Raw genomic sequence first — 25,361 nt, forward strand, 5'->3', positions numbered from 1 at the left:
CCCTAAGGGGAGTGAAAGGCAGGATATCAAGTCCAAACCCTTCTTCATCATCTTCTTCTAAAAAAAGAAGCCAAGCTAGAAGAAGATGCCTTCACCCCGGTATGGCTCCCCTTTATCACATACACAGCCCAACAAGACAATGACAAAAATCCACCAAGAACATACAAATCAACATGGCTAACCTGGTCCAAAACACCCACCCACCCAACTCACACATGAAAATAAAGATCACCACAGCCAATCACAAACAAACAACCACACCCTAGGCCAACCCCAACCTCTCTCACCACTAAAGAAACACAAGTGAATAGCAGAGAACCTGCACAAGCAACGCTGACACCAAACCCCACATACATTAAAATAGAAACATCGCCACCCGACCCCACCCCCACTCACCTTTCCCCCCTCCACCTCTTTCCTTTTCTTCCTAATGTCTCAACAAATGAAACTGATCTGTAAAAATGTTATTTGAAAAAAGAGAGAGACATTGCACATACTTTTGTAAACCAAGAAAATATTTAATAAAAAAAAGAAGCCAAGCTTCACAAATAATTCATTCCCATTAAATTACAAGGCTTCTATATGCAAACATCTAAAAAAAAAATACAAAAAAAATACATACATGGTCAGTTTCCTCTCCTCATAATACCAAATCCATTATTATTATTACAGCTATTATATTTATTTTTTATACCCCCAAAGCAGTTTACAAATAAAATAAGGACAGCTGTACCAAATTTGCCCCAGAAGGCAAATCTTGAGGGCAGAGCTGTCTTCTGGGGCAACAGGCCAGATGAGATTTGGCAACCCCAGTCCGAAAAACAGGCAAAAGATTATGAATGGAGTGTTTCAAGCATCAAGACGTGGGTCTGGTCTCTGCTAGGAGATCAACACAATGAACTTTGACCTATAGGCTCGGGGAAGCGCAGCCTAGAGTGAGGGTGGAGGAGCCGCTGTTGGCAGGGGCAAGTCCACAGTCGGAGTTTCGGCGGCGCCTTGGACAGGGCTGGGCTTGCGGAGTTCCAGTTTTTCAATGAGCTGGTTGTAAAGCTCCTTCAAGGCTTCTCCACTCTGCCCGACAAAAACACAAGTTTTACAAAGGTGAAGAAACCTCAAAACCTGAAGCTGTTAAATCACACTCTAGCTGTTACTAGCATTTGTTTTCACTATTTCTTGTAGGCTGTCTGTTTAAACACATGTACACACACTTTGAAAGGTGTGTTTATCCATCAGCTGGGTTTAGTTGTTGAGCCGGGGGCCCGTGCAAAATTATGAATAAAGCAAATGGCACCAATGAAGGAGGATCTGGAAACAGAGCTGAGGAGAGAATGGTACGTCTGACAGTCAACGAAACTCTCCTTCAGGAGTGGGGGAACCTATGGATCGGGGGCACTGAATGAATGCAAATTTCACCTTTGTACATGAGGCTATTTTCTCTGCATCCTTCCCCCGCTCCTCTGTATCCTCCATTAAGGCAGGTGGCCTTGAATTTAGGCTTTGAACTCTATGGCCCGAAAGACCGCACCATTCCCTCACTCTCAAGTATATGTGGTATGGATTGCACCGTGTCCTTAGCGGTACAGCATTTGCTTCATGTAGAAGTTCCCAGGTTCAATCCCTGGCATCTCCAGGTAGGGCTGGGAAAGACTCCCTGTCTGGAACCCTGGGGAGCCACCGTCAGTCCGGGAAGACAATACTGAGCTAGATCTGACACAGAGGAGTGACCATCCAAGACAGGAAGCTCCACTGGCAATAAATGCAGGCTACGATGCAAAGCTTGAGCTTGCCAATCAGGTAGCCTGAAGTGGTACCTCCTGGATTCAGAACCCACGTCCCACCAGTCTCAGATTCTTCCAAGGTAACAGCTACCTCTACACCAAAGGTCTCACCCCGTTCAGGTACAAAGTAGGATGAGTGAACGGTGTGGCTGGTGATAGTTGCGAGGCCCATATAGAAAGACCTGGAACGCCACATTAGATCCCAGGGTGGGGTCAGAGGATCCCTATACCAGAAGTGTCTGTGTCCATGTGTACAAATCCAGATATGGCTTCCGGTTCAAAGCATAATGTGCCTTCCAAGAAAATCATTCAGGGCAAAACAAATGACTGTGGTACTTCTGTTCACTCCATCTCCCACCCACCACTTTACCTGCTTGGGAGGCTCCAGTGCCTTCTGCAGGGACTCCAACTTGGCAGGTGCCACCTTGTGGTGGAGGTGAAGCAGGAGCCTCAGCACGTGTCTGTGTACATTCTCCTTCCTGTTAAGTAGCAGAAGAGATGAAAAGCCTAGAGCAGAAGGACTCTTGGCTGGGGGTTGGGCACTCCACTCCCATCTGTTCCCTCTGGGTACATTGCTGTAGTGGGGAGCAGGTGGCCCTTATTGTGGAGGGGGCTGGTCAAACCCAAAGCCCTCTAAAATGGCTTGCAAGCAAAAATGAAGAACATTCTTAAAAAAATACTAATGAACCTTTTTTAAAAAAGGTAGATAACATTTATGAAAAAATAGATACAATCGCAGTTTTTAAAATAAACAAAACTTCCCAACAAAACGGCATAATCAGGTAGGCTTGCCTGAATAAACAAACAAAAGCTTTCAGCGGGCATTATGAACAGTAGATTGAAAACAGCCCAGTTCAATGACAGCACCAGCCTAAAAGGAAGGCCACTGCCTGCAAATTCTCTGACTGAGAGCCATGTCAGCCTGTTTCAGAAAAGGACAGTACCTCAAGCAGGTGGGGAGGAAGAAGTCATCGAAAAGGCTAGTGCAGAACTCCTCTTGGGCGAACTCATCGCTGAGGAGGGTGAGGTTGCTGGTGAACAGGTGCAGGAAGATGTCACTGAAGGCCAGCTCATTGAATGTCTCCCCTGCAGGACCAAAGCAGCAACAGAGAATCCCTAGGTGATCCTGAGAGGCAATCCTTTTTACCAGGCACATTTCTATCCTACCTTTCTCCCAGGCAGATCAGGGACACAGAAGGACCAAGGCAGGATCCCTCTCTTTATGTGTGACATGGTTGTACTGAGCCGTATGCAACCAACTCTGAGACTGCATGTTAGCTCTCTTGTATCTGGTTGTTCTGGGTTGTAGCCAAAATCTAATCCTACTCAGAACAGACACACTGAACTTAATGGATGTGACTAACTCAGGCCCATTCACCGTGGGGTGGGGGGGCGTTCTACTCCAAGCAAAACTGAGTTGGCAATATCGCTCGGCTCTGCAGGCAACTGTTTGGGAAACAAAGGAGGGAGATAATAGTAGTAATAATAATAATAAATAATTATTTATACCCCACCCATCTGGCTGGGTTTTCCCAGCCACTCTGGGCGGCTTCCAGCAGAACACTAAAATACAATAACCTATTAAACATTAAAAGCTTCCATAAACAGGGCTGCTTTTAGATGTCTTCTAAAAGTTTGGCACTTGGCACTGGACCGAAGTGTCCGGGCAGAACGGCTGATCCTTTGGAAGGGCAACTTACCAAGGGCGGGGAGCATCCGGAGAAGCGCATTCTTGTTCCTCTGCTTAGTGATGTGAAGCACGTAGTAGAGCCCAATCTCGCAGGCGATCCGGTGCTCTTGCAGAAATCTAGGGTGCAAAAGGGTTTTAACCTGCCGCTCCTCACTATTTCCAGGAATGAACAGAGTCAATTGAATTCAAACTTTCATTGCTCTAGCTACAAACATCTTTGGAGTTTAAGAGAGAACTGGTGGTGTCCCATGCTGGTCCTACTCAGAGTAGATGCCCTTGAAAACAATGGGGAAGATTAACTCAGATGCAAGCCAGAGATTCCAAGCCCAGCCAACTGAAGGAAGCACTGGCTGCAATTACATGTTAGATTAATAGAATCATATAATTGCAGAGTTGGATTGCAGGAATTCACAGCGAAAAAATCCCTAACAGATGGCCAGCCAACCTCTAGTTAAAAATCTCTAGTGAATGAGTTCAGCTCTAGAGGCCAGAGCTTCCTCAAATGTGGAGCCATCCCTGGAGGTGGGATGGAGCCTAAAGCTCTCTTCTGGCTAGAGCGACAGGAAACAGATTACTTCAACCCGTTATGGTCTCTCTCCCCCCCCCCCCCCCAATAGCTCTCCACTTTCTCTGGCCACAGAGTTAGTTCCCTTCCTTATGGGTCTTTTTGGACACACCTCCACTGCTTTGCTCGCAAAGAGGACTTAAATGGCAAGACGCTTCAGTGTTCGATATGACTCACTTGGGAAATAAATCTGGGATTGTGGTGGGGTAAGTTGCCGGGCCCTTGTCTTCCAAAGGCAGCTTCTGATCAACGGTGAACGTGTGGTCGTCCACCACGAAAGACATCAACAGTGGTAGGAACCTGGTAATCAAGTCTACTTCCTGAGGAGCAGAGAAGGAAAAGGACGGTCAATGGTCAGAAAATGGAAGGCAGGGACAGTAGGAACCTGTGGGTTTCCATATGCTCTTAACTCCCATCAGTCAGCATGGCTTATTGTCCAGGATGACGGAAGCTGTAGTTCAGCATTTGGGTCACAGGTTCCCGGCCCCATTCTACAGCCTGAAAACAGATGACCTTCCAAACCGATGGAGAAACAACAGGCCCTGTAAAGCAGATTTGCTAAATCTGGGCTGCCACTCTGAGCAACTTTTCCTCATTAAGAAGCTATGCAGAAGTGTCACATGAGGAACGGCAGTGGCTCAGTGGCAGAGCACCTGCTTTGAATGCAGAAGGTCCCAGGTTCAATCCCTGGCATCTCCATGTAGGAGTATCCCTCATCTGAAACCCTGGAGAACCACTGCCAGGCAGTACAGACAATACTGAGCTAAATGGGCCACTTCCTCTGCTCCTATGTAGATTCTCTCTTCTCCCTCCTGATTTCCCTTGCTACCTGCCCTGTCTCTCCAATCTAGTGCTGTACCTCCAGCTTGTACACAACCACACCTCCTGTCTCTGGCCTACGCAATCATAACTGATGTCCAGCCCAGACCTGGGATAAGCAGCCATACGTGTCTGGAGTGGTCCAGCTATTCTACAGCGTGACACTCTAAGCGAGAATTAGATCTTAGGCATCACAGGCAGCTCAAAGTGATGCACACGGGCACTCTTACCATTCTGGGTTCCTTAAAGATCTGACTGTCAATCATGTCCCAGGCTCCCTGTCCCAGTGTCAACATCCTCAGGAGAAGCAGAAGATCAGGGCTTTCCTGAAAATTCAAGAAAAGCAAAGTAACTCATCATCACCCTTTTCAAATTCCAAAGAAATTTTAGAGTCCTGCAGCGTATCAGATCAAAGGCTTTATTGTTGGAAGGGAAGAGCATCTTTCATGTACGCAGAAGATCCCAGGCTTAATCTAAGGCACCTTCAGGTAGGGCTGGAAATGTCCTCAGCCTGAAATCTTGGAGAGCAGCTGCCAGCCAGTGTAGGCAAACACTGAGCTAGATGGACCAATAAGGCAGCTTCCTATGTCCCCATATAGTCCAGCATCCTGTATCACACAGTGGTCAATCAGGCCAGATCCCCATTCTGACTACAGACTGCTATACAAGTCTTCTGCACATTTCTCTTGGCAACTGGGGGAGATGGAATGGTACTCTCTTGTGGGGGGTGGGGGGGGTGGAGATGTGATCCTGGGGCCTTCAGTTGCTGCCTACCTGGGAGACCATCGATGTCTCACTCACCCTGGGTAACATATCCTGCCCAATCAGTTCTTGCAGGTGGCGGATGGTGCTCAGAGCCAAGGTGTTGATGGCAAATGGATCACACAGTATCATGGATAAATCCCTGTTGGGGTAAGGTGGACAGAAAGTAACAGCACATCAAACACATAGGCCCACAACTGAAATAGGTTTGCTCACACAAAAATATTATTTTGGCTCCTTTTGAAAGCCAGAAAGCCTGTCAAATAATAATGATATTATTGTAGCCATCTACATATGTAGCCTTTGAAAATATGGAGGAAGATCTGTCTGTAAATGTGAATGTTACCAGGCGTACCTTCCATTTAATTAAACAGGTATTGCAACTGGGAGTTCTCAGACTCTTAGCTAAAAGGACACTTTTTAATCACATGTAAATGAGCTTTCTAAAAAGAGATGCTCTGCTGGCTTCTCAGAGCCAGCCTACTTATGGGCAATCAATGATCTTCAGCTAAAGGCCTACAGGTTAGATTGCTGCAATGCGTTATACGTAGGACTGCCTCTGAAGACAGTTAAGAAACTTCAGGTAGCGCAGAATTCAGCGACCAAGTTGCACACCAGAGCAAGACAGTTTGAGGAAATTACACAGATCCGGATCCGATTGCACTGGCTACCAATTAGTTTCCGGGCCCAATTCAAAGTGTTGGTTTTGACCTATAAAGCCTTAAATGGCCCAGGACTGCAAAACTTCAAGGACCACCTCTTCCCATATGAACCTACCCAGACCCTGAGATCATCTTCTGAGGCCCTTCGTCGTGTGCCTCCTCCTCGAGAGGTCCGGAGGGTGGCAACACAAGAACGGGCCTTCTCTGCAGTGGCTCCCCATCTGTGGAATGCTCTCCCCAGGGAAGTTCACCGGGCGCCTTCATTATACACCTTTGGGCACCAGGCAAAACATTCCTTTTTAACCAGACCTTTGGTTGATCTGATTGATATCCTATGCCCTTTTAAAATGTGGGAGTTGGGGGGGAGTGTTCTTGTGTTGTTGTTTTTGATTATATATTTTGTGGTTTTATATTATGATTTTGTTCTGTGAATCATCCTGAGACCTTTGGGTATTGGGAGGTGTATAAATTCAATAAATACAGCTCAAACACAACTCCTTGCAGTTGTGTTTGGCCTTGCAGATGTGGTAGGACTCCTACTCCCATCAGCCTCAGCCAGCATAGCCAGTGGGCAGGGATGATGGGAGTTGTAGTCTTTAGGATGTTAAGTTCAGCAGAGGGAGGCCTCTTGGTAGTTCAACCTCTCTCAGAAGATTTTGCTACGCTGCCCCTTTTCTCCTTCAAATGTCATTTTCCTTTTCCTTTCCCTAACTACTTGATTTGTTTTTTTTCTTGACAAACAAGCTGGTTTGATGTATCTTGGCTACCAAGTATAATACTATAATATTAATAAAAGTATTTTTAAAACTAAGGGTAGTTTAGGGCGGTGGCCCAGGGGAGGGCATCATTACGGCAGCCCGTATGTTATGGAATTCCCTCCCCACAGATGTGCAGCTGGTACCTCCATCATACAACGTCTGGCAAATGCTGAAGATTATTATGTATTATTTGTTCAATTTATGTACCACCCTTTATCCGAAGATTCCGGGGTAACATACAACATTAAAAACATAATTACACTTAATAATAATAATAATAATACACAGAGAAGGGCCCTGGAAGACAAGTGTGGGTCTGAGTCAGTTTGCAGGGGGAGAGGAGGTCCTTAAGGTATCGAGATCTTGAGCCTGGAATTGGACCTGGAAACTAATTGGCAGCCAGTGCAATCAGGCAAGGATGGGTGTTATAAGCTCAACTCATTTTGCCCAGGTGAGCAACTTGGCTATCAAATTTTGCACCTCTTTATCCTGGCCTTTGACACACGAGATGTGTTTTTTTCCAGCCCCCCCCCCCCCCAATATTCCTGTGGCTGTAATCTGTTATAACCATTTTTTATTCTGAATTTTAAATTGTTGTAACCTGACCTGGGATTTGTTGGTGAAGGGCAGACAGTACATTAGTAATAGTCCAGGAATATCTGAAGGAGTCACAAGTTCCCCTTTCCAAAAACACGTTACTACCAAAACAGGTGGTGGAACATTGTGCCTTCCCCTCAGGAATATTTCCACTCCTACCGCAACCCTTTTCAAAATATTAATTCCTTTAACACCCAGTCTCAGATTCGTGTGGGTAACTCAAAACCTGGTGAACCCACACTATGAAATCTGTTGGTGCTAATTAAAGGCGTTTTTCCCACTCTCTGTGAAAATGGAGTGACACTCTGTACAGAGAAAGAAGCAAGGCTGGACCACCTGATTTGCAACGACTCACCCCAGGACTTGCTCTTGCCCTTTCTTCACTCCATCGAGGAAGCCTTGCAGCTCTCTGGCCCTCTTGTTGTCCACAAACCTCTCTCTAATGCAGGCATCCAGGCACCAGGTGAACTGCCAAAGAAGCAAAAGGTTTAGCGCACTCTGTGGGGACACCCACCCTTAGAGAACACACAGGTTAATTTCCTTTCCTAAGGAACAGACAAGAAACCATTGCAGCAAGGTTGTGGAACAGGAGGTGGTGCCAACATGTGGTACCACTGAGCATGGTGGCCTTCTCAAGATGCCCACAAGGCCTCTGAAATTTTCTCTTTCTCCATACTGTGCATTTAAAAAAAACAACCATCTACTTCCAATACATTGCCTCTTAATAATAATAATACATTTTTATTTATACCCTGCCCTTCCCGGTTCAAAAAGCGGGCTCATGGTGGCTAACAACAAATTTAAAACACTTAATTATAAAAGCAGCATAAAATACAGTATAAAACATGAACAACAATAAAATTCAAAAATCAATTTAGGGGAAATAAGCATTAGATAACCCCCAGGGCTAGCTGGCTGAATTGGTCCTACTTGGGCCAGCGAGGAGACCAGGGGAGAATTAGCTGTGGAGTCTCAGAGCAGGTCGCTTGTCTTTTCTCTGAACTAAAAAAGCCCCAATTTATTCATTGTTTTAAAAGTATTTATGTACTCTTCCATTAAAAAAATACCAACATGGTTTTCTACAGTAATGCATATAATCATATAAACTGTGGGAAATCAGACATCAATTAACCACTGTGGAAAGATGCGTTATGAACTGTCTGTATTGGCCTATTGTAACATTGCCTCCTTGGGGAATTGCTCCACCCCTCTGAAAAGACAAGAAGGAGTTAAGAGGCCTTGTTTCTAACTGGGGGCACCCCCCCACAACTGCATGCACCCGAGTCCTTGCACCCATACCTTGTGACAGGGGTCAACCGAGCAGATCTCGCTGATATCTAGGTCATGCAGGGACATCAAGAGCTCTGCCCGCAACGTGCAGTAGTGGACATTGCGTGTCCGCAGGAACAAGGTCCGCAGGAACTGCAGCACCATGTCGTAGAGTTTCACGTTCTTCCCAATCATTTGGGTGAGCTTCTGGACCACCTTCAAGCCCAAAGACAGAAAAGAAACCTGAAGCTGGAGCATCACCCAAACATTCTAATGGGGAACACCGGGGCTTAAAATCAGGGCAGCAACTTTGAGTCACTTAGGTTCTCTCTCAGTAGGGAATTTGAACCCAGGTGTCTCCCCAATCCTTGTCTAGTGCTCTAATCCTCTATATCACACTTTTTGAGATTTGGCCCCCACATCACTCTGCAAGCTTCAGTGCAGAGCACAAATTATTCATTTAATTCTTAACAGGCCATCCTTCTAATCTAACTCAATAACATCACAGCAGCATATATAACCTTCGCTCACTGCCTGCATTTTATCCTCACAACCACCCTAAGAGGGAGGGTAGCCTATGTGAGCTAGGAACTGGCTGAGAGTCACTCAGGGAGTTTTGAAGTCGAAGATTTGATCTTTCAAATCTTGAGTCTGATACTAGGGCTCACCAGTTATTATAGGGCTGGAGAACACCCAGGGGCCAAATGCAGCTATAAGCTCTATCTGGTCCTCAGGACTCTCTCCAGGCCAGACAGATACCAGCCATGCCCCTCTCCCCAGGCCACACCCTTCAACTGGCCCTCCTTTGCACCCTCAAGCGCTTCCACTTGGCTGGAATGCGTCTCTGAACTCCGATATAGCCTTTTGCTTGCACGGATGGAGGACAGAGCTGGGGTGTGAGTGTGCGAACAGAAACAAACCTACTGTGCAAAGGTAAAATTCATTGCTCCACCCACTTTTGCCTCTTACCCTGACCACCACTAGCACATGGCCCCCAGAAGGCTACCTACAATAGAATTTGGCCCATGAGCTGAAAAAGGTTCCCCACCCCCGATTTATTAAAAGAACCCAGTTTCCCACTCCCAGCATTAATGCTCAAATCAATGCGCTGGGTGCTTGGACTTCACCTCGCCTTGGCGCCTCATTTTGGGAGTAGGGCTGAAGAAGTTGTGCAGGACAGAGAGGTCACAGCTGAACAAGGCATTCTCCTTCTCCAGGATGTACTGCTTCAGCAGAGGGGACACCTCGTCACCAAACAGGGCCTGGTTATCCTGCCAAATCTGACGCTTCACCTCCACGGCACATGCTTTGTACAGGTCCTTGTCAGCCATCACCAACTTCAGCTTCTTGTCTGGCACCTGTGGCCAGACACACAGTTAGGAGAGAATTTCAGTGAGAGTTAATCATAAGGTTGGTCCCTTCATGAGACCCTAGTAACAGCATCCTTTGCATTTAAGAGCTGGCATTTTTATCACAATGCTCTTTCAACACTCCAAATTTGTTATGACTATTATTTAAGGAAACTTGTTGGCTGACTTTCAGGAAAGAAGGCAGGGCTGCCCGATTCCTTTTGCTCCACCTTGATCACTGAGATCTTCTGATGGAGTTTGTGGAGACTGACCCATCTCTGGAACATAATCAAGCTGAGTAGGTCCAGTAACTCAAAGAACAAACATCTTTGCCCTCTTAAACAATCCAGTAGTAAAATCAGCAGCAACTAGGCCCCTGAAAACCTTCGAAAACCTCCTCCTAACAACAAAGGGACACGGTAAAGGGATGGTATCCGCAATATACAAAATACTACTCCAAAATCCCACAAACTCCCTAGACACAATCAAAAAACAATGAGAGGATGACATAGGCTATAAGATTAACCCCACTCAATGGACCAGAATGTGGTCTAAATCCCCCTTTAAATCCATATCAGCAAAAAGAACTCACTCTGAAAATCACCTACAGGTGGTACCTAACACCAAGAAAACTAGCACTAATATGCCCAGGAACCTCACCAAAATGCTGGAGAGGGTGCACCTCTACAGACACATATCTCCACATGTGGTGGGTGGGAGTGTCCCAAAATCCAACTATTCTGGGCAACAGTCATACGAGAAATATGTAAAATAACCAAGCATGTATTACAAATCACCCCAGAAATGGCCCTACTAAACATCTTCCAAGACAATAATGCCCACTTACACCACAAAGAACTCATAACCCACCTACTCTCAGCAGCCAGAAACATCATAACCAGACACTGGAGAGACCAATGGTACCAAATAGTATAGGAAACAGCCTTACTAGAAAAATTAACCAATAAACAAACTGACACGGGGACAAATAGAAGAAGATGCTTTCACCCCGGTATGGCTCCCCTTTATCACATACAGAGCACAACAAGACAATGACGAAAATCCACCAACAGTATACAAATCAATATGGCTAACCAGATCCAAAACACTCACGCACCCTACCACACCCTAGGCCAACCCCAACCTCTCTCACCACCAAAGGAACAGAAGTGAACAGCAGAGAACCTGCACAAGCAACGCTGACACAAAACCCCACATATATTAAGTAAAATAGAAACATCACCACTCAACCCCACCCCCACTCATCTTTCCCCCCCTCCACCTCTTTCCCCCTATTCTTCCTAATGTCTCAACAAATGAAACCGATTTGTAAAAAAAAGAAAGAAAGCGTTACATGGAAAAAAAATACGAGACACTGCACATACCTTCGTAAATCAAGAAAATCTTCAATAAAAATACATTAAAAAAGAACAAACTTCTTTATAAAAATATTTTAAAGTTCTATTAAAGGAAAGCTACAGGGTTAAAAAAAGATTTATGGTAACAGCACAAAGTAAAGTAACTTGGAAGCTTAAGAAACATCAGAGCTTTCTTATCTGGCTAACAAGTGAACAAACACTTACGCAGCTACGCAGAGTATCAGTTTTCAATTCAGCAGCATAACTACAGCATGAGAAGGAAGATAACCCGTCAGATTTAAGCAAAACTGGCCCCAATCCCATGACTTGATGTAACCAATCATGATGCTCAACTGATGGAACCTTCAAGACAGTGAACTCCCACCCCTCCTTATCTTGAGGGAGGAACCACCTGCTTCTCATCAATTTTAATTCTCTGGCCTTGGAAGATGAATAAGGGGCACCTGTGCCTGGCAAAAACTGGTCTTTGTAATACACACAAGTTTTTACTGTTAACGTTACTGACTTTTTATTGTAGTTACTGCTGTATTTTTTTATGCGATGCAATGCCTTGTTATATTTTCTACGAAAGAAACTTCTTGGCTGCCTTTCAAGACGTCCCAGATATATTTGCAAAGCAGATGCTCTAGAAGAGTCACAGCTCATTGGTAGAGCATCTGCTTTGCACAAATAAGGTCCCAGGTTCAACCCCCAGAGTCTTCAAGAAGGGCTGGGAAAGACTCTGGCCTGAAAACCTGGAGAATTGTTGCCAGTCAGCATAAACAATACTAAGTTAGATGGACTAATTCAACCACTCAATATAAGGAAGCTTCTTATGTTTCTGACACTGAGCTACAATCCATCCTAGAATACAGAATCCTAGGCCCAATACCAATTTCTAGTCATAGGCAGTCTTCCCCAAAATCAGGCAATGCCCAAGATTGAATGCTAGTGATTCAGTGTACCTTGGGCAGGTGTTTCATGACACACATCACCACAGGCTGGATTGATGGCGCCTTGACCAAGGGAAAGCTCTTCTCCAGGAGGTCTTCCAGCTTCTTGTATCTGGAGTGTGGGACAAGAGAGGCATGCAGAACATGTTTAAGGTAAAGGTACCCCTGACCATTAGGTCCAGTCGTGACTGACTCTGGCATTGTGGCGCTCATCTCGCTTTATTGGCCGAGGGAGCCGGAGTACAGCTTCCGGGTCATGTGGGCAGCATGACTAAGCCACTTCTGGCGAACCAGAGCAGTGCACGGAAACACTGTTTACCTTCCCGCAGGAATGGTACCTATTTATCTACTTGCACTTGGACGTGCTTTTGAACTGCTAGGTTGTCAGGAGCAGGGACCAAGCAACTGGAGCTCACCCCGTCACGGGGATTCAAACTGCTGACCTTCTGATCGGCAAGTCCTAGGCTCTGTGGTTTAACCCACAGCACCACATGTTTAGCACTACTACAATAATAATAATAATAATAATTTTTATTTATACCCCACCCTCCCCAGCCAAGGCTGGGCTCAGGGCGTCTTACAAGCAATAATAAAAACAAGTTGAATGATTACAACTTAAAAATAAAAATAAAATACAACATTAAAATAATGAAACATTAAAATATTAAAATGTAGCCTCATTGCAGGAAGAGAAGGAAAATAAAAAAGAAAAAAGAAAGAGAGGGAGGGAATCAAATTGGCTCCAAGCCAAAGGCCAGGTGGAACAACTCTGTCTTACAGGCCCTGCGGAAAGAAATCAGATCCTGCAGGGCCCTGGTCTCATGAGGCAGAGTGTTCCACCAGGCTGGAGCCAGAGTTGAAAAGGCCCTGGCTCTGGTTGAAGCTAATCTAACTTCCTTAGGGCCCGGGACAACTAGGGTGTTGCTATTTATGAACCTTGAGGCTCTCCGTGGGGCATACCAGGAGAGGTGGTCCCGTAGGTACGAGGGTCCTAGGCCAGCACCTAGGTCAAAAGCAGCACCTTAAATCTGACCCTGTACTCCACCGGGAGCCAGTGCAGCTTGAAAAGAACTGGGTGAATATGCTCCCATGGCAGAGACCCTGTGAGGAGCCTCGCTGCAGCATTCTGCACCCGCTGGAGTTTCTGGGACAGCTTCAAGGGCAGCCTCGCGTAGAACGAATTACAGTAGTCAAGCCTGGAGCTGACCGTCACATGGGTCACTGTGGCCAGGTCGGGGCGGGAGAGGTAAGGGACCAACTGCTTGATGCGGTGAAGGTGGAAAAATGTCGCCTTGGCTGTTGCTGTAACCTGCGCCCCCATGGAAAGGGAGGCGTCAAGGATTACACCCAAACTCTTAACGGAAGGCATTGGCACTAATTGGGCCCCCGCAAGAGAGGGGGGTTGGTCCCTCATCCCCATGCCATCCCGACCTAGCCATAGGACCTCTGTCTTCGAAGGATTTAGTTTCAATCGGCTCCCACGAAACCATCCAGCCACAGCTTCCAAACATCTGGTCAGTGTGTTCGGGGCCGAGTCGGTGTGGCCATCCATCAGCAGATAGAGCTGAGTGTCATCAGCATATTGGTGACAGCCCAGCCCAAAGCTCCGGATAATCTACAAAAAGAACAGGAAAATGTCCTTCCCCACAGAAGTATTCCAAACATACCTTTCATCAACCTTTCCTTCAGAGGCGATGGCTGAGACCCTCTCAAGCAGCTTCTCCCTCAGCTCGTCAAACACAGACTGGTGGAACTCAAGCCTGGGGGTGCCGTGGAGGTCCAGGAATGGCAGGGCGGACTGAAGAGTGGGCAGGAGGATGCCATTTTCTGTCTGTCAATGTCATACACAAACTGTGTCAAGGTAGCATGCTGCAGATCTCATATCTCTAAAGCAAAGGGTGGGGATCTCTATCTGACCCTTAGAATTCATTACAGTGTCCCCTGGGTCCTGATCGCAAAGGGTAGGTAATAAATTATTACTATCTGACAATGCCTCTTACTTGCCTACATATTGGAGGTAAAAGGTAAAGGTACCCCTGCCCGTACGGGTCAGTTGTGTCTGACTCTAGGGTTGTGCGCCCATCTCACTTAAGAGGCCGGGGGCCAGCGCTGTCCACAGACACTTCCGGGTCACGTGGCCAGCGTGACGAAGCTGCTCTGGCGAGCCAGCACCAGCGCAGCACACAGAAACGCCGTTTACCTTCCCGCTATAAAGCGGTACCTATTTATCTACTTGCACTTAGGGGTGCTTTCGAACTGCTAGGTGGGCAGGAGCTGGGACCGAACGACGGGGGCTCACCCCGCCGTGGGGATTCGAACCACCGACCATGCGATCGGCAAGTCCTAGGCACTGAGGTTTTACCCACAGCGCCACCCGCGTCCCTTTACATATTGGAGAGGGACGTTCAAATGTGTGCAGAAACTAGTCTACTGTACAAAGGTAATTTTTAAAATTTTTGTCCCACTCAGTTTTGCATCTGGCCCTGCCCACCACTGGCATGTGGCCCCCAGAAGGTTGACCAGAAAGGAAAGCGGCCCTTGGATTGACAAAGTTTCCCACTCCTGCTCGAAAGAGACTTAATTGTCAAGAAGAAGAGTTTGGATTTGATATCCTGCCTTTCACTCCCTTTAAGGAGTCTCAAAGCGGCTCACATTCTCCTTTCCCTTCCTCCCCCACAACAAACACTCTGAGGTGAGGGGGCTGAGAGACTTCAAAGAAGTGTGCAAGGTCACCCAGCAGCTGCATGTGGAGGAGCGGAGAGGCAATCCCGGTTCCCCAGATTAGGAGTCCATCGCTCTTAACCACTAGTAGGACCTATTCCTAGGTAAGCGTGCCTAGAATTGCGCCCCAAAGCATTTTCTGCATACTGGGTGTTTGCTTGTTTTGTTTTGTATGCGGTTTGCATTTAAAAACAACAACAACCGGGCATGGCCATACGGCCGTTTCCTACGCGAGAGCGTGACTGCACTCTGCACATGCTCCGAGAGGCACCTTCCTTTCTTTTTTATACGAGGATTGCGCGGGAACACAAAGATGCAACCACACCATCTCTATCCGGTGCCTCAAAGGTTAAGCCTCCAGGGCCACGGGAGGGACGGAGGGAGGCCCACGCACCTGGAACTGCTCGATGGCCTTCAGCGGCTCCGTGCAGTTGGTCAGAGTCTCTTTCAAGTCTTCCCCGTTAGCCACTCCGAGGTCCTGCAGCCCGGCAAACATGGCGCAGCACCCTCCTCTTTGAATGGGGTCCGCCCGCCCCCTAATGCCTGGGTCTCACATCGCAACCGGCCCCCCAGAGCGCCGCGGAGCACTCTCGTAAGGCGTCCTCCCGCAAACCGCTCCTATAGCACAAAGGGTTCCGCTCTGGGCGCAGGCTGAAGGTAGGTCTCTCCACGCATCCTTCCAAACTTTGCGAAGGGGACTGCGGCAAGGTCTTGAGAAGGGCTCGCTCTTATAACCACCACAACGGTACCGGTGCTTTTCACTGCCATTAATTGTTCCGTTGCTGTATATGCTGCCCATCTAACCCAAGTTATCTGGAATGCTTCCAGAAACAGTCAAACACAATTCGGAATAAAACCTTGAAAATTCAACCTTCGTCTGATCTCAAACGCGCAGCCTTATTAATGTGGATTTTCATGAGCTGCCTAAAGAGTAGGACGACGGTGTTTTGTTGGCGTGAGATACACTATGGCTGGTGGGTGCATCAGAAATACAGCCTTAAAATACAACCGTCATCTTTTTTCAAACACGCAGCCTTAAATGTGGATTTTCATGGGGTGCCTAAGAAGTAGGGTGGCAATGAATAGCTCCCTTGGTTAGAGTGTGGTGCTGATAATACCAAGGTTGCAGGTTCAATCCCTGTATGGGTCGGCTGCATGTTACTGCATTGCAGGGGGTTGGACTAGATGATCCTCAGGGTCCCGTCCAACTCTACAGTGCTATGATGAATGTTTCATATGTGTGTTTTTCTGTGAGACACACACACTTGTGGCTGGTGTGTGGAATGGCAGTGGTGGTGTGAGGCAAGTAATGAATTGAAGGTGGTGCTATGTATGATTTTGTTAATGGTATAATGTAGTTATATATTTTTAATGTGTTGCAAGTTGCTTGGAGACTTTTGAGTAACAAGGGAAAGAACTAACAAGCGACAATGAAAGTAATTAGTTACGTAAACGTTTACATCTTGCATATATAGGAAGTCTGGCAATGTGTTTGCATTGTTTATTTATCCTACAGAACTTATACATTTCTTGACTGTAGTAAAACCCCAAAGCGGTTTACAACAACAACCATATAAATTATTTAAAATATTAGTATTAAATATTATTTAATATTTTAAATATTAACATTAAAATACAAAACAAGGACAGAAAACACATGAATGTTTTTGCCTGGTGTATAAAAATATGCAATGAAGGTGCCAGGCAAACCTCACTGGGGAGAGAATTCCATAAATGGGGAGCCACTGCAGAAAAGGCCCCTTCTCATATTGCCACCCTCTGGACTTCTTCTGGGGAGGGCACACAAGGACGGGCATCAGATGGCGATTAAATAACAGTTAAACTAATTATTTGAAACTTACAATGCTTAATATGGAAACAATATTTTAATAAAAAATAAAATCAAAAACAATGGAAGGAGGGACGGATTTCAGAAGGGATTTGAATATAGCAGATTGTCAGATGTCACTATGATACACAGCAAAAGCAATCTCCCTTACATCATTTCCAGGCATTCTCAATAGTCAGGGCTGTTTTTCCGCCGGAACTCACTCAGTTCCAGCACCTCTTAGGTGGGTGCCATTGCTATTCTAAGAGAAGGTAGGAGGCGTTCATGGTGAGTTCCAGCACCTCATTTTCTAGAAAAATAGCACAGAATACAGTATTGTTCTATTTTGAGTTGCTATTGGTGATGATATTTTTAATGTAATTTTTGTGGGTTTGCCACCATGCCGAGCAATCCTGGCCAGACAGGCATATCTCCTGTGTCAGTTAAGCAGTATCCCAGTTGCTCCTGGCTGGGGCAGCATAGATATTTCTTAATCACAGAGTCGTAGAATCGTAGAGTTGGAAGGGACCGTAAGGGTCATCTAGTCCAACCCGCTGCATTGCAGGAATCTTTTGCCCAACATGGGGTTAGAACCCATGACTCTGAGATTAAGAGTCTCATATTGTACCAACTGAGCTATGCATATATATCACTTTGCACCTTTCCACTGACTCTATGTGATGCTTTGTGGGCTGTGTTTACATCAAATGCATATAGCACCCACCTAGCCCCTCCAGGAATCTTGGGAACTGTAATTTGTGCTTCACAGAGCTACCATTCCCAGTACCTTTAACAAAACTACAGTTCCCATAATTCTTTGAGGGGGAATGTACAGTGTGTACACTTTTGGAGGACCACTGAATAAAGAGAGCTAGGATGAAGCATTACTTTTTCCATTGAGATGGTTGCTCCATCCCCTCAGTCATTTTGAATGCATTCGGATAAAGAACCATCAGAAGGGAGAGTATCAGAGGCCTTAAAGTCACCCATCAGCAGTCAACTCTAAAGCACTATCTGAGCAGGTACACAGATCACCTGCTCTCTGCCTTGTCAACTTTCTATTTTTACTTTCATTATCGTCATTATCATTTTTTTAAAAAAATAAAAATAAAAAAGGTGCCAGTACTCACGATGAAATTGTTACATTAAGTGCCACACTTTTAACATTTGGGGCAGGGGAGAAGAATGCCGGTACAGCGAACTCTTGAGTAAAAGGTAAAGGGACCCCTGACCATTAGGTCCAGTCGCAGACAACTCTGGGGTTGCAATGCTCGCTTTATTGGTTGAGCGAGCCAGCACGACTAAGCCGCGTCTGGCTAACCAGAGCAGCGCACGGAAACGCCGTTTACCTTCCCGCCAGAGCGGTACCTATTTATCTACTTGCACTTGATGTGCTTTTGAACTGCTAGGTTGGCAGGAGCAGGGACTGAGCAACGGGAGCTCACCCCCTCGCAGGCATTCGAACCGCCAACCTTCTTATCAGCAAGCCCTAGGCTCTGTGGTTTAGACCACAGCTCCACCAGCGGTACTCTAAATTTGCATCTTATTTACACATAATTTAGCACATGCAGACTTTATGCAAATCTCTCTTTTTTGGGGGTGTCACGTCTAAGCAGCCACTCTTGATGCACTCCTCTCTATTCTACCAAGGCCCCTTTTAGGCTCTGTAGAATCACCAGTGCACAACATCACGTCTGACCATTGGCCTAGAACAAAGTGGAGCATGCCAGGCATCTGGGATGACACTGAGGACAAAGCACATTTCAGGCACAATGAGGTGGGGAGAGTGGTTTTCCTCGTGACACAGAGGGGCTGGGGAAGGGAAGGCCTTTAGAAATATTAATAATCCTTCTTGAAAAGTCTGTTTAACAAGTGATTTATGCCTAGTGAGATTACCTTCGTTGTAACCGGTTTTCAGCGCTATATCTTCCTTCCTTCCTTCGCGTCTGTGTGCAAATTAGGAGCACTAATAAATATTTCATGGCAAAATTCACAAATTAGGAGACGGATACAATAGATTGCTGTGCCTCTCCTCTCTCCCCCTGCCCCACTTTTTTTCTTTCGACCCAGAGGGCAGGCGTGTTGGATTGATGAGCCCTTCCACTGAACCAGACGGCTGCTCAGCTCATTTGGAAATGGGGGGAGGGGGGCAATCAGACAACACAATATCACTCCCTGCTTCTCCTTTGGTGTTTTATGCTGCTCTTTTGCTCTTCTTTGGAAGTGTTATGAAATGACATTGCCTTGTGTAATTCGACCAGTAAGAATCGGTGGTCTGTTGTTCTGTATTATTTACATGACACCTTTGATTCAATAGGCACACAGGTAAAGGTGCCACAGCTGACCTGGAGTCTCCAGGTTTGCCTGCCTCCCTGCAGGCAGCAGGTGGACGGCTGCAAATTACTGCTGGAGGGAGGTCTGCTCCTTCCCATCTCCCAATTAACCTCATTTGTTAGTCTTTGTGTTTTTGTGTGTACAAATAGCATGCCCTCAGTGACCGTTGTTAATGCTTAATGTGCCATGCTGAACGACATCACTGGTGGCTGCTCCATGACATCACCAGGGGTCACCCCAAGACATTGCTTTGGTGGTGGTGGGACAACCACATTGAGTCCCCCCCCCCAATCAATTGGTCAATACATTTTATGAAATAAATATAATAACTGGGAGCAGCCCTCCGTCTCAAGTCTGACCCGTGAAATCTCAGGCTCAGGGGTGCACCTTTCCTGGCAAATTTACAGGTGGTGGGTGGGTGGGCATGGTGGGCCAAATGTGGCCCTTCAGGCCTACCTGGCCATCAAGACTACCCCAGGACATGTCCCTTGCAGCCCCCCCCCCGCACTGTGATTTTACCTGGCTGCCTCAATGGGAAGCAAACAAAACCTGATTGCAAGCATCACTCCCCCCACCCATCGCTCCCAGCAACAGGCATTCAGAGGCATACTGCCTTCAACAGTGGGGGCAGAGCATAGCCATTGTGGCTAGTAGCAACTGATAGCTTTATTCTCCATGAATTTGTCTAATCCTGGTACACTGATGTGGCACATTTTCCTCCAAGCAGCAAATAGCAGTTGCTGGGGGGGGGGGGGGAGTGTTGTTTTACTAAGGAAAGTAGCATGAAAGGGAAAGGGTAGACATCCCCACTCATGTTGCTTTGATTATAACCTAGTTTGTGGTTACTTTGGGGCCACTATTCTTTTTTCCCTGAAAGAGTCTTATCACAATCCTCCTACATCACCTCTACTTTCACCATCACATGCAACATTCAAATACGTCTCATACTATTAATACATTCACTCACTTAAGGCGCAGGCCCTCCATCTCCTTTAATGAATTATTTTTTTGTGTGTGAAGCTCATGGGGAAGAAGTGAATGACCAACACTTCCAAGTACAGTGGTACCTCAGGTTAAGAACTTAATTCGTTCTGGAGGTCCGTTCTTCACCTGAAACTGTTCTTAACCTGAGGTACCTCTTTAGCTAATGGGGCCTCCTGCTGCTGCTGTGCTGCTGGAGCACGATTTCTGTTCTCATCCTGAAGCAAAGTTCTTAACCCGAGGTACTATTTCTGGGTTAGCGGACTCTGTAACCTGAAGCGTATGTAACCTGAAGCGTCTGTAACCCGAGGTACCACTGTACACTCCCTACTTTCTTCTCCACTGAACCCCTTCCCACTAATATTGTGTAGCCTCATCTTCCCTTGGGCCTCATTTGCTGATGACATTTTTTAATTTCTGAAAAGTTGAGATGTCATTTAACATTTGGTAACACCTCAGCAACTCAGCCAGGTAGACAGTGCTGGGAAAGAACTCTGCTAGAAACCTTGGAAAGCTGATGCCCATCAAGAGTAGACAACACTGGACTAGATGGAGAGAAAAAAGTGTGACATGATGCAAGGCAGCTTCATGTGAGACTGCTCTTAAAAGCTGTATTTTACCTCTCTCCATTTCCTCATATGCCAAGATTTGGTGGGTTGACAAAAATAAAGATTTCCCTGCACACTGTATATGTGTCCTGCACTTTAATCCAGTCCTTCATCCACCTGTGGCTTGTGCTAACACAGTGGCAGCAGTGTCCCTGTTTGACAAGTGCAACAAGTCTGTCCTGTTAACACTCCCTGTCACTTGTAATCCCATTGCAAATGTGTCCCAGGTCAAGTTTCTTACATTGAGGAGTGTCACTTAAAGGTTAGGGCACAGAGCAGGGGGTAAGAACCTTTTGTGGCCTGGGGACACACTGCCTTCTGAGCAACCTCTTTAGGCCCACATGACAGTGGTGGGTGGGACCAAAAGTAGGTGGAACAACAAATGTAAATTTAAACTTTGCAGAGGTTAGTTTCCGCACCCATCCACCTACTCATCCCTAGTCTCCAGCCAGGCAAGCAAAACTGAAACTGCTAACTTAGATGGCTTTAAAAGAGGATTAGACAAATTCATGGAGCAAAGAGTTATCAATGGCTACTGGCCAATGTGGCTCTGCTCTCTTTCCACAGTTGGAGGCAGCAGTGGTTCTGAATATTAGTTACGGGTGACCACATGAGGACAGAGTGCTCTTGTGTTCGGGTCCTGCTTGTGGGTTTGCCATCGGCATCTAGTTGGCCACTGTGGGAACAGGATGCTGGCCATTGATCTGATCCAGCAAGCTCTTCTTATGAACAGCTGTGCCTGCCCAGCTACTTAAAAGGAGAGCATGGGGTGTGGGTCAATTGTTGAATCAATTGTTGGACAACATGGTGACAGTGACAGGTAAGGCTGTTTGTCACTGAGCTCTGTAGTCTGTTCTAGTTTTACCTTGTTTTGTGTTATATATATATATATATATATATATATAGGTTTTTTTAACATATCATTTCCAACAATCATATAACCTAACTTCATATCTTATACAATGTAGACTTCCGTCAACACCTCTGATTTTTCATTGTCATTTATTCTGCATTTCTTAATTTCTCTATTACTGTTAATTATCATTAACTAATAAATTTCCTCATAGTCTTTCTTGCAATATTTCAAATAATCCTTCTTACAAAACTTCTTGCAGTCCTACTAGTGTAATCTGTTCATTACCATTACTTTTCAAATAGTTCATATATTTACTCCAGTCTTCTAAGAATCTCTGGTCCCACGGATTTCGAACCCTTCCTGTTAATTCGTCTAATTCTGCATAGTCCATCAATTTCACCCACCATTCTTCTTTCGTCGGTAATTCTTCTTGCTTCCATTTTTTGTGTCAAACTTTGTTTTTATTTTGAATAGTTTTAAAGTTTTAAAGACAGTTGGGTCAGTAGTTAATTGCTACATACAGGCAAGGAACATATCTGCCTCTATCATGGTGCTGTGCCATGCCTTATAAACTTGAAACTTGTATACCTATGCTGGGATGCTATGCTGATTCCTTAAAGGAAAATTTTAAACCTACCAGTTGTTGGAATATTATAGAAGAAACTTGAAAATGGTCTTGAACATGTTGCTAGGCAACGGAATGTGTGTGTGTGTATGTGACCAGTGTAAAGTTTTGTAAATAATAAAGACTCTGAGAAACAGAACCAAATGGTGTTTATTCCTGCAATGGGAATTTCACTAAGAGATAGTTAGAATGCTGCCGCCGCCGCTGCTGCTGCTACTATAAAGAAGTAAAACTTTTCTGTAAAAGGAACTCTGCTGCAGAAAGAAATGAAAACCCAAGAGTGTATCTAACCCAAGAGTGGTACCTCTGGATGCGAACGGGATCTGTTCCGGAGCCCCATTTGCATCCTGAAGCGAACGCAACTTGTGTCTGCGTGGGTCATGATTCGCCGCTTCTGCGCATGACGTCATTTTGAGTGTCTGCGCATGCACGAGCGGTGGAACCCGGAAGTAACGTGTTCCGTTACTTCCAGGTTGCCATGGAGCATAACCTGAAAATGCTCAACCTGAAGTGACTTCAACCCAAGATATGACTGTACTCACGCATCAACAGTTATGAGTTAGAAGGCGAGAGCTATGACAAGGATTCTCCCTAAGACACTCCCCCCCCAACCAGGCCCACCTTTGCACCCTAATTCAGTGTTTTTGCCTGTCTGGAATATCTGTTTGAACTCTGATGCTTCTAGCTTACCTGTATGGAGAAGGGAGAGGTGTGTGAGAGCACATGTGGAAGCAAGCTTACTGTACTGAGCCAGTGTGGTGTAGTGGTTAAGAGCGGTAGTCTCACAATCTGGGGAACCGGGTTTGCGTCTCTGCTCCTCCACATGCAGCTGCTGGGTGACCTTGGGCTAGTCACACTTCTCTGAAGTCTCTCAGCCCCACTCACCTCACAGTGTGTTTGTTGTGGGGGAGGAAGGGAAAGGAGAATGTTAGCCGCTTTGAGACTCCTTAAAGGGAGTGAAAGGCGGGATATCAAATCCAAACTCCTCTTCTTCTTCTTCTTCTTCTTCTTCTTCTGTACAAGGGTAACTTTGGCAACAACTGCTGGGCAGATCTGAAACAAGGTCCACCAGTTGCTGACCTCTCCTTTGGGCATTAACTGTTTTCTCTCAGCCAAATTCTTATTTGTCTGTAAAAAGCAGGCAAAATCCTCAGAAGGCCTTTGACTGGGGCACAGGGGAAGGGCAGGGATTAGGGTATTTTTATCTTCCTTCCTCTTGCCTGAGGCGTGAATGTGAAGCTGGGGGTGGTTGGTGGGAATTGGGATGGCATAAATTTGGGCCACACTTTCAGAGATAATGGCTAGCAAACGGTGAAGTAACAAACTCTAGCTCTTCTTTCTCTAGGGAAGAGAAGGCAGAGCCAGTGTGGTATAGTGATTAGAGTGTTGAACTGTGATCTGGGAGACCTGGGTTCAAATCCCACACCCGACCATGAAGCTCACTAGATCACCTTTGGCCAGTCACTGCATCTCAGCCTAACCTACCTCACAAGGTGGTTGTGAGGATGGAATGGGGAGGGGGAGAAATGTGTACACCATATTGAGCTCCGTGCGAGGAAATAAGGCAATACTACTATTACTATTACTATTAGGGACGCGGGTGGCGCTGTGGGTAAAAGCCTCAGTGCCTAGGGCTTGCCGATCGAAAGGTCGGCGGTTCGAATCCCCGCGGCGGGGTGCGCTCCCGTCGTTCGGTCCCAACACCTGCCAACCTAGCAGTTCGAAAGCACTCCCGGGTGCAAGTAGATAAATAGGGACCGCTTACTAGCGGGAAGGTAAACGGCGTTTCTGTGTGCGGCTCTGGCTCGCCAGAGCAGCGATGTCACGCTGGCCACGTGACCCGGAAGTGTCTTCGGACAGCGCTGGCCCCCGGCCTCTTTGAGTGAGATGGGTGCACAACCCTAGAGTCTGTCAAGACTGGCCCTTACGGGCAGGGGTACCTTTACCTTTACTTTACTATTACTACTACTACATCTGAAATGTTGTCTTCATCTGCAAACAGTTTGCTGCTTCGCTCAAAACCTCTGCCACAGTATCCTTGTGAGAAGCTGGTGACAAGGGATCCCTGTAGCTCGTGAGCTGTGGTGCTGAAGTGTGGCGTAATCAACACTCATTGCTCCAATTGAGAAATATTGACGGCTTTCCCTCCACCTCTTATGACGTCACACTGGGAAGCTGTTGTCATGGGGACACTAGCAATGCTACTGTGCTTGCTGGCATCTGTCATGCAGCTCTCGGTCTTTTGTGTGACTCAGGGAATGCATGCTGCTAGACAGCCCCCCACCCTCCCTTGCCCCGTAACACACATCACTGGGCAGCTTGGCAGAAGGACATCAGTGATTCAGAAGGTCATTAGGATCGTGCAATTCCAAAGCTTGCACAGGAGAGGCCCAGGGAAAGAATGTAATACAAGGGGTGGGGTGGGCATATGGGAAGAACATAGATGAACCTTGTTGGATCAAACCAAAGTGCTAGCATCCTGTTCTCACAGTAACAACCAGGTGTGCCCATGGGAAGCCCACAAGCAAGAACTGAGTGCAACAGTGCTCTCCCCACTTAGGAACAAAGGAAATTGCCTTCCACCAGGTCAGACCTTGATCTATGGAGCTTGACATTGTCTATACTGACTGGTGGCAGCAGCAGCAACTCTCTAGGGCTTCAGGCAGGGGACATGCAATAGCCCATCTAGTCCAGCATCCTGTACGTTTATTATGTGTGCACCAGGGACCCTTAAGCTGCCCATCAGCAGCTAGTATCTGACAGCAGACTAAGAAGACACACACTTCACTTGGACCTTCCCCACTATGTGTATGTCTGTTTACATTGAAGTATTTATAAACCTGCATCT

General features: G+C 46.3%; 1 protein-coding gene across 2 annotated transcripts; it reads right to left on the reverse strand.

Annotated features, from left to right (window-relative positions):
* Window positions 1-497: 497 nt before the first annotated feature.
* Window positions 498-15,879, reverse strand: NELFB (negative elongation factor complex member B). 2 transcript variants are annotated; one of them, XM_083423086.1, is made up of 13 exons: window positions 15,676-15,879; window positions 14,228-14,391; window positions 12,573-12,672; window positions 10,028-10,258; window positions 8,931-9,116; window positions 7,987-8,099; window positions 5,654-5,756; window positions 5,083-5,178; window positions 4,211-4,353; window positions 3,479-3,585; window positions 2,723-2,864; window positions 2,149-2,257; window positions 498-1,071 (listed from the first exon to the last, which is right to left on the reverse strand). In XM_083423086.1, the coding sequence occupies exons 1-13, from the start codon at window positions 15,775-15,777 to the stop codon at window positions 931-933; spliced, it is 1,737 nt and encodes a 578-aa protein (XP_083279212.1). In that variant the 5' UTR covers window positions 15,778-15,879; the 3' UTR covers window positions 498-930. The 2 variants fall into 2 exon arrangements, with proteins under 2 accessions (XP_083279212.1, XP_083279211.1); XM_083423085.1 differs by lacking the exons at window positions 12,573-12,672; window positions 14,228-14,391; window positions 15,676-15,879 and adding an exon at window positions 11,833-12,548.
* Window positions 15,880-25,361: the final 9,482 nt, after the last annotated feature.

The sequence above is a fragment of the Podarcis tiliguerta genome (assembly GCF_965153285.1).
Source record: "Podarcis tiliguerta genome assembly, chromosome: Z".
NCBI classification, from domain to species: Eukaryota; Metazoa; Chordata; class Lepidosauria; order Squamata; family Lacertidae; genus Podarcis; species Podarcis tiliguerta.

Coding starts and splice junctions, on each gene's coding strand:
- NELFB (XM_083423085.1), bottom strand. CDS start 12,273: ATGAGCTGTGACTCTTCTAGAGCATCTGCTTTGCAAATATATCTGGGA. Junction 9,117..10,027: donor AAATGAGGCGCCAAGGCGAG/GTGAAGTCCAAG, acceptor TTGGGCTTGAAG/GTGGTCCAGAAGCTCACCCA. Junction 2,258..2,722: donor TTCCTCCCCACCTGCTTGAG/GTACTGTCCTTT, acceptor GCTACTTAACAG/GAAGGAGAATGTACACAGAC.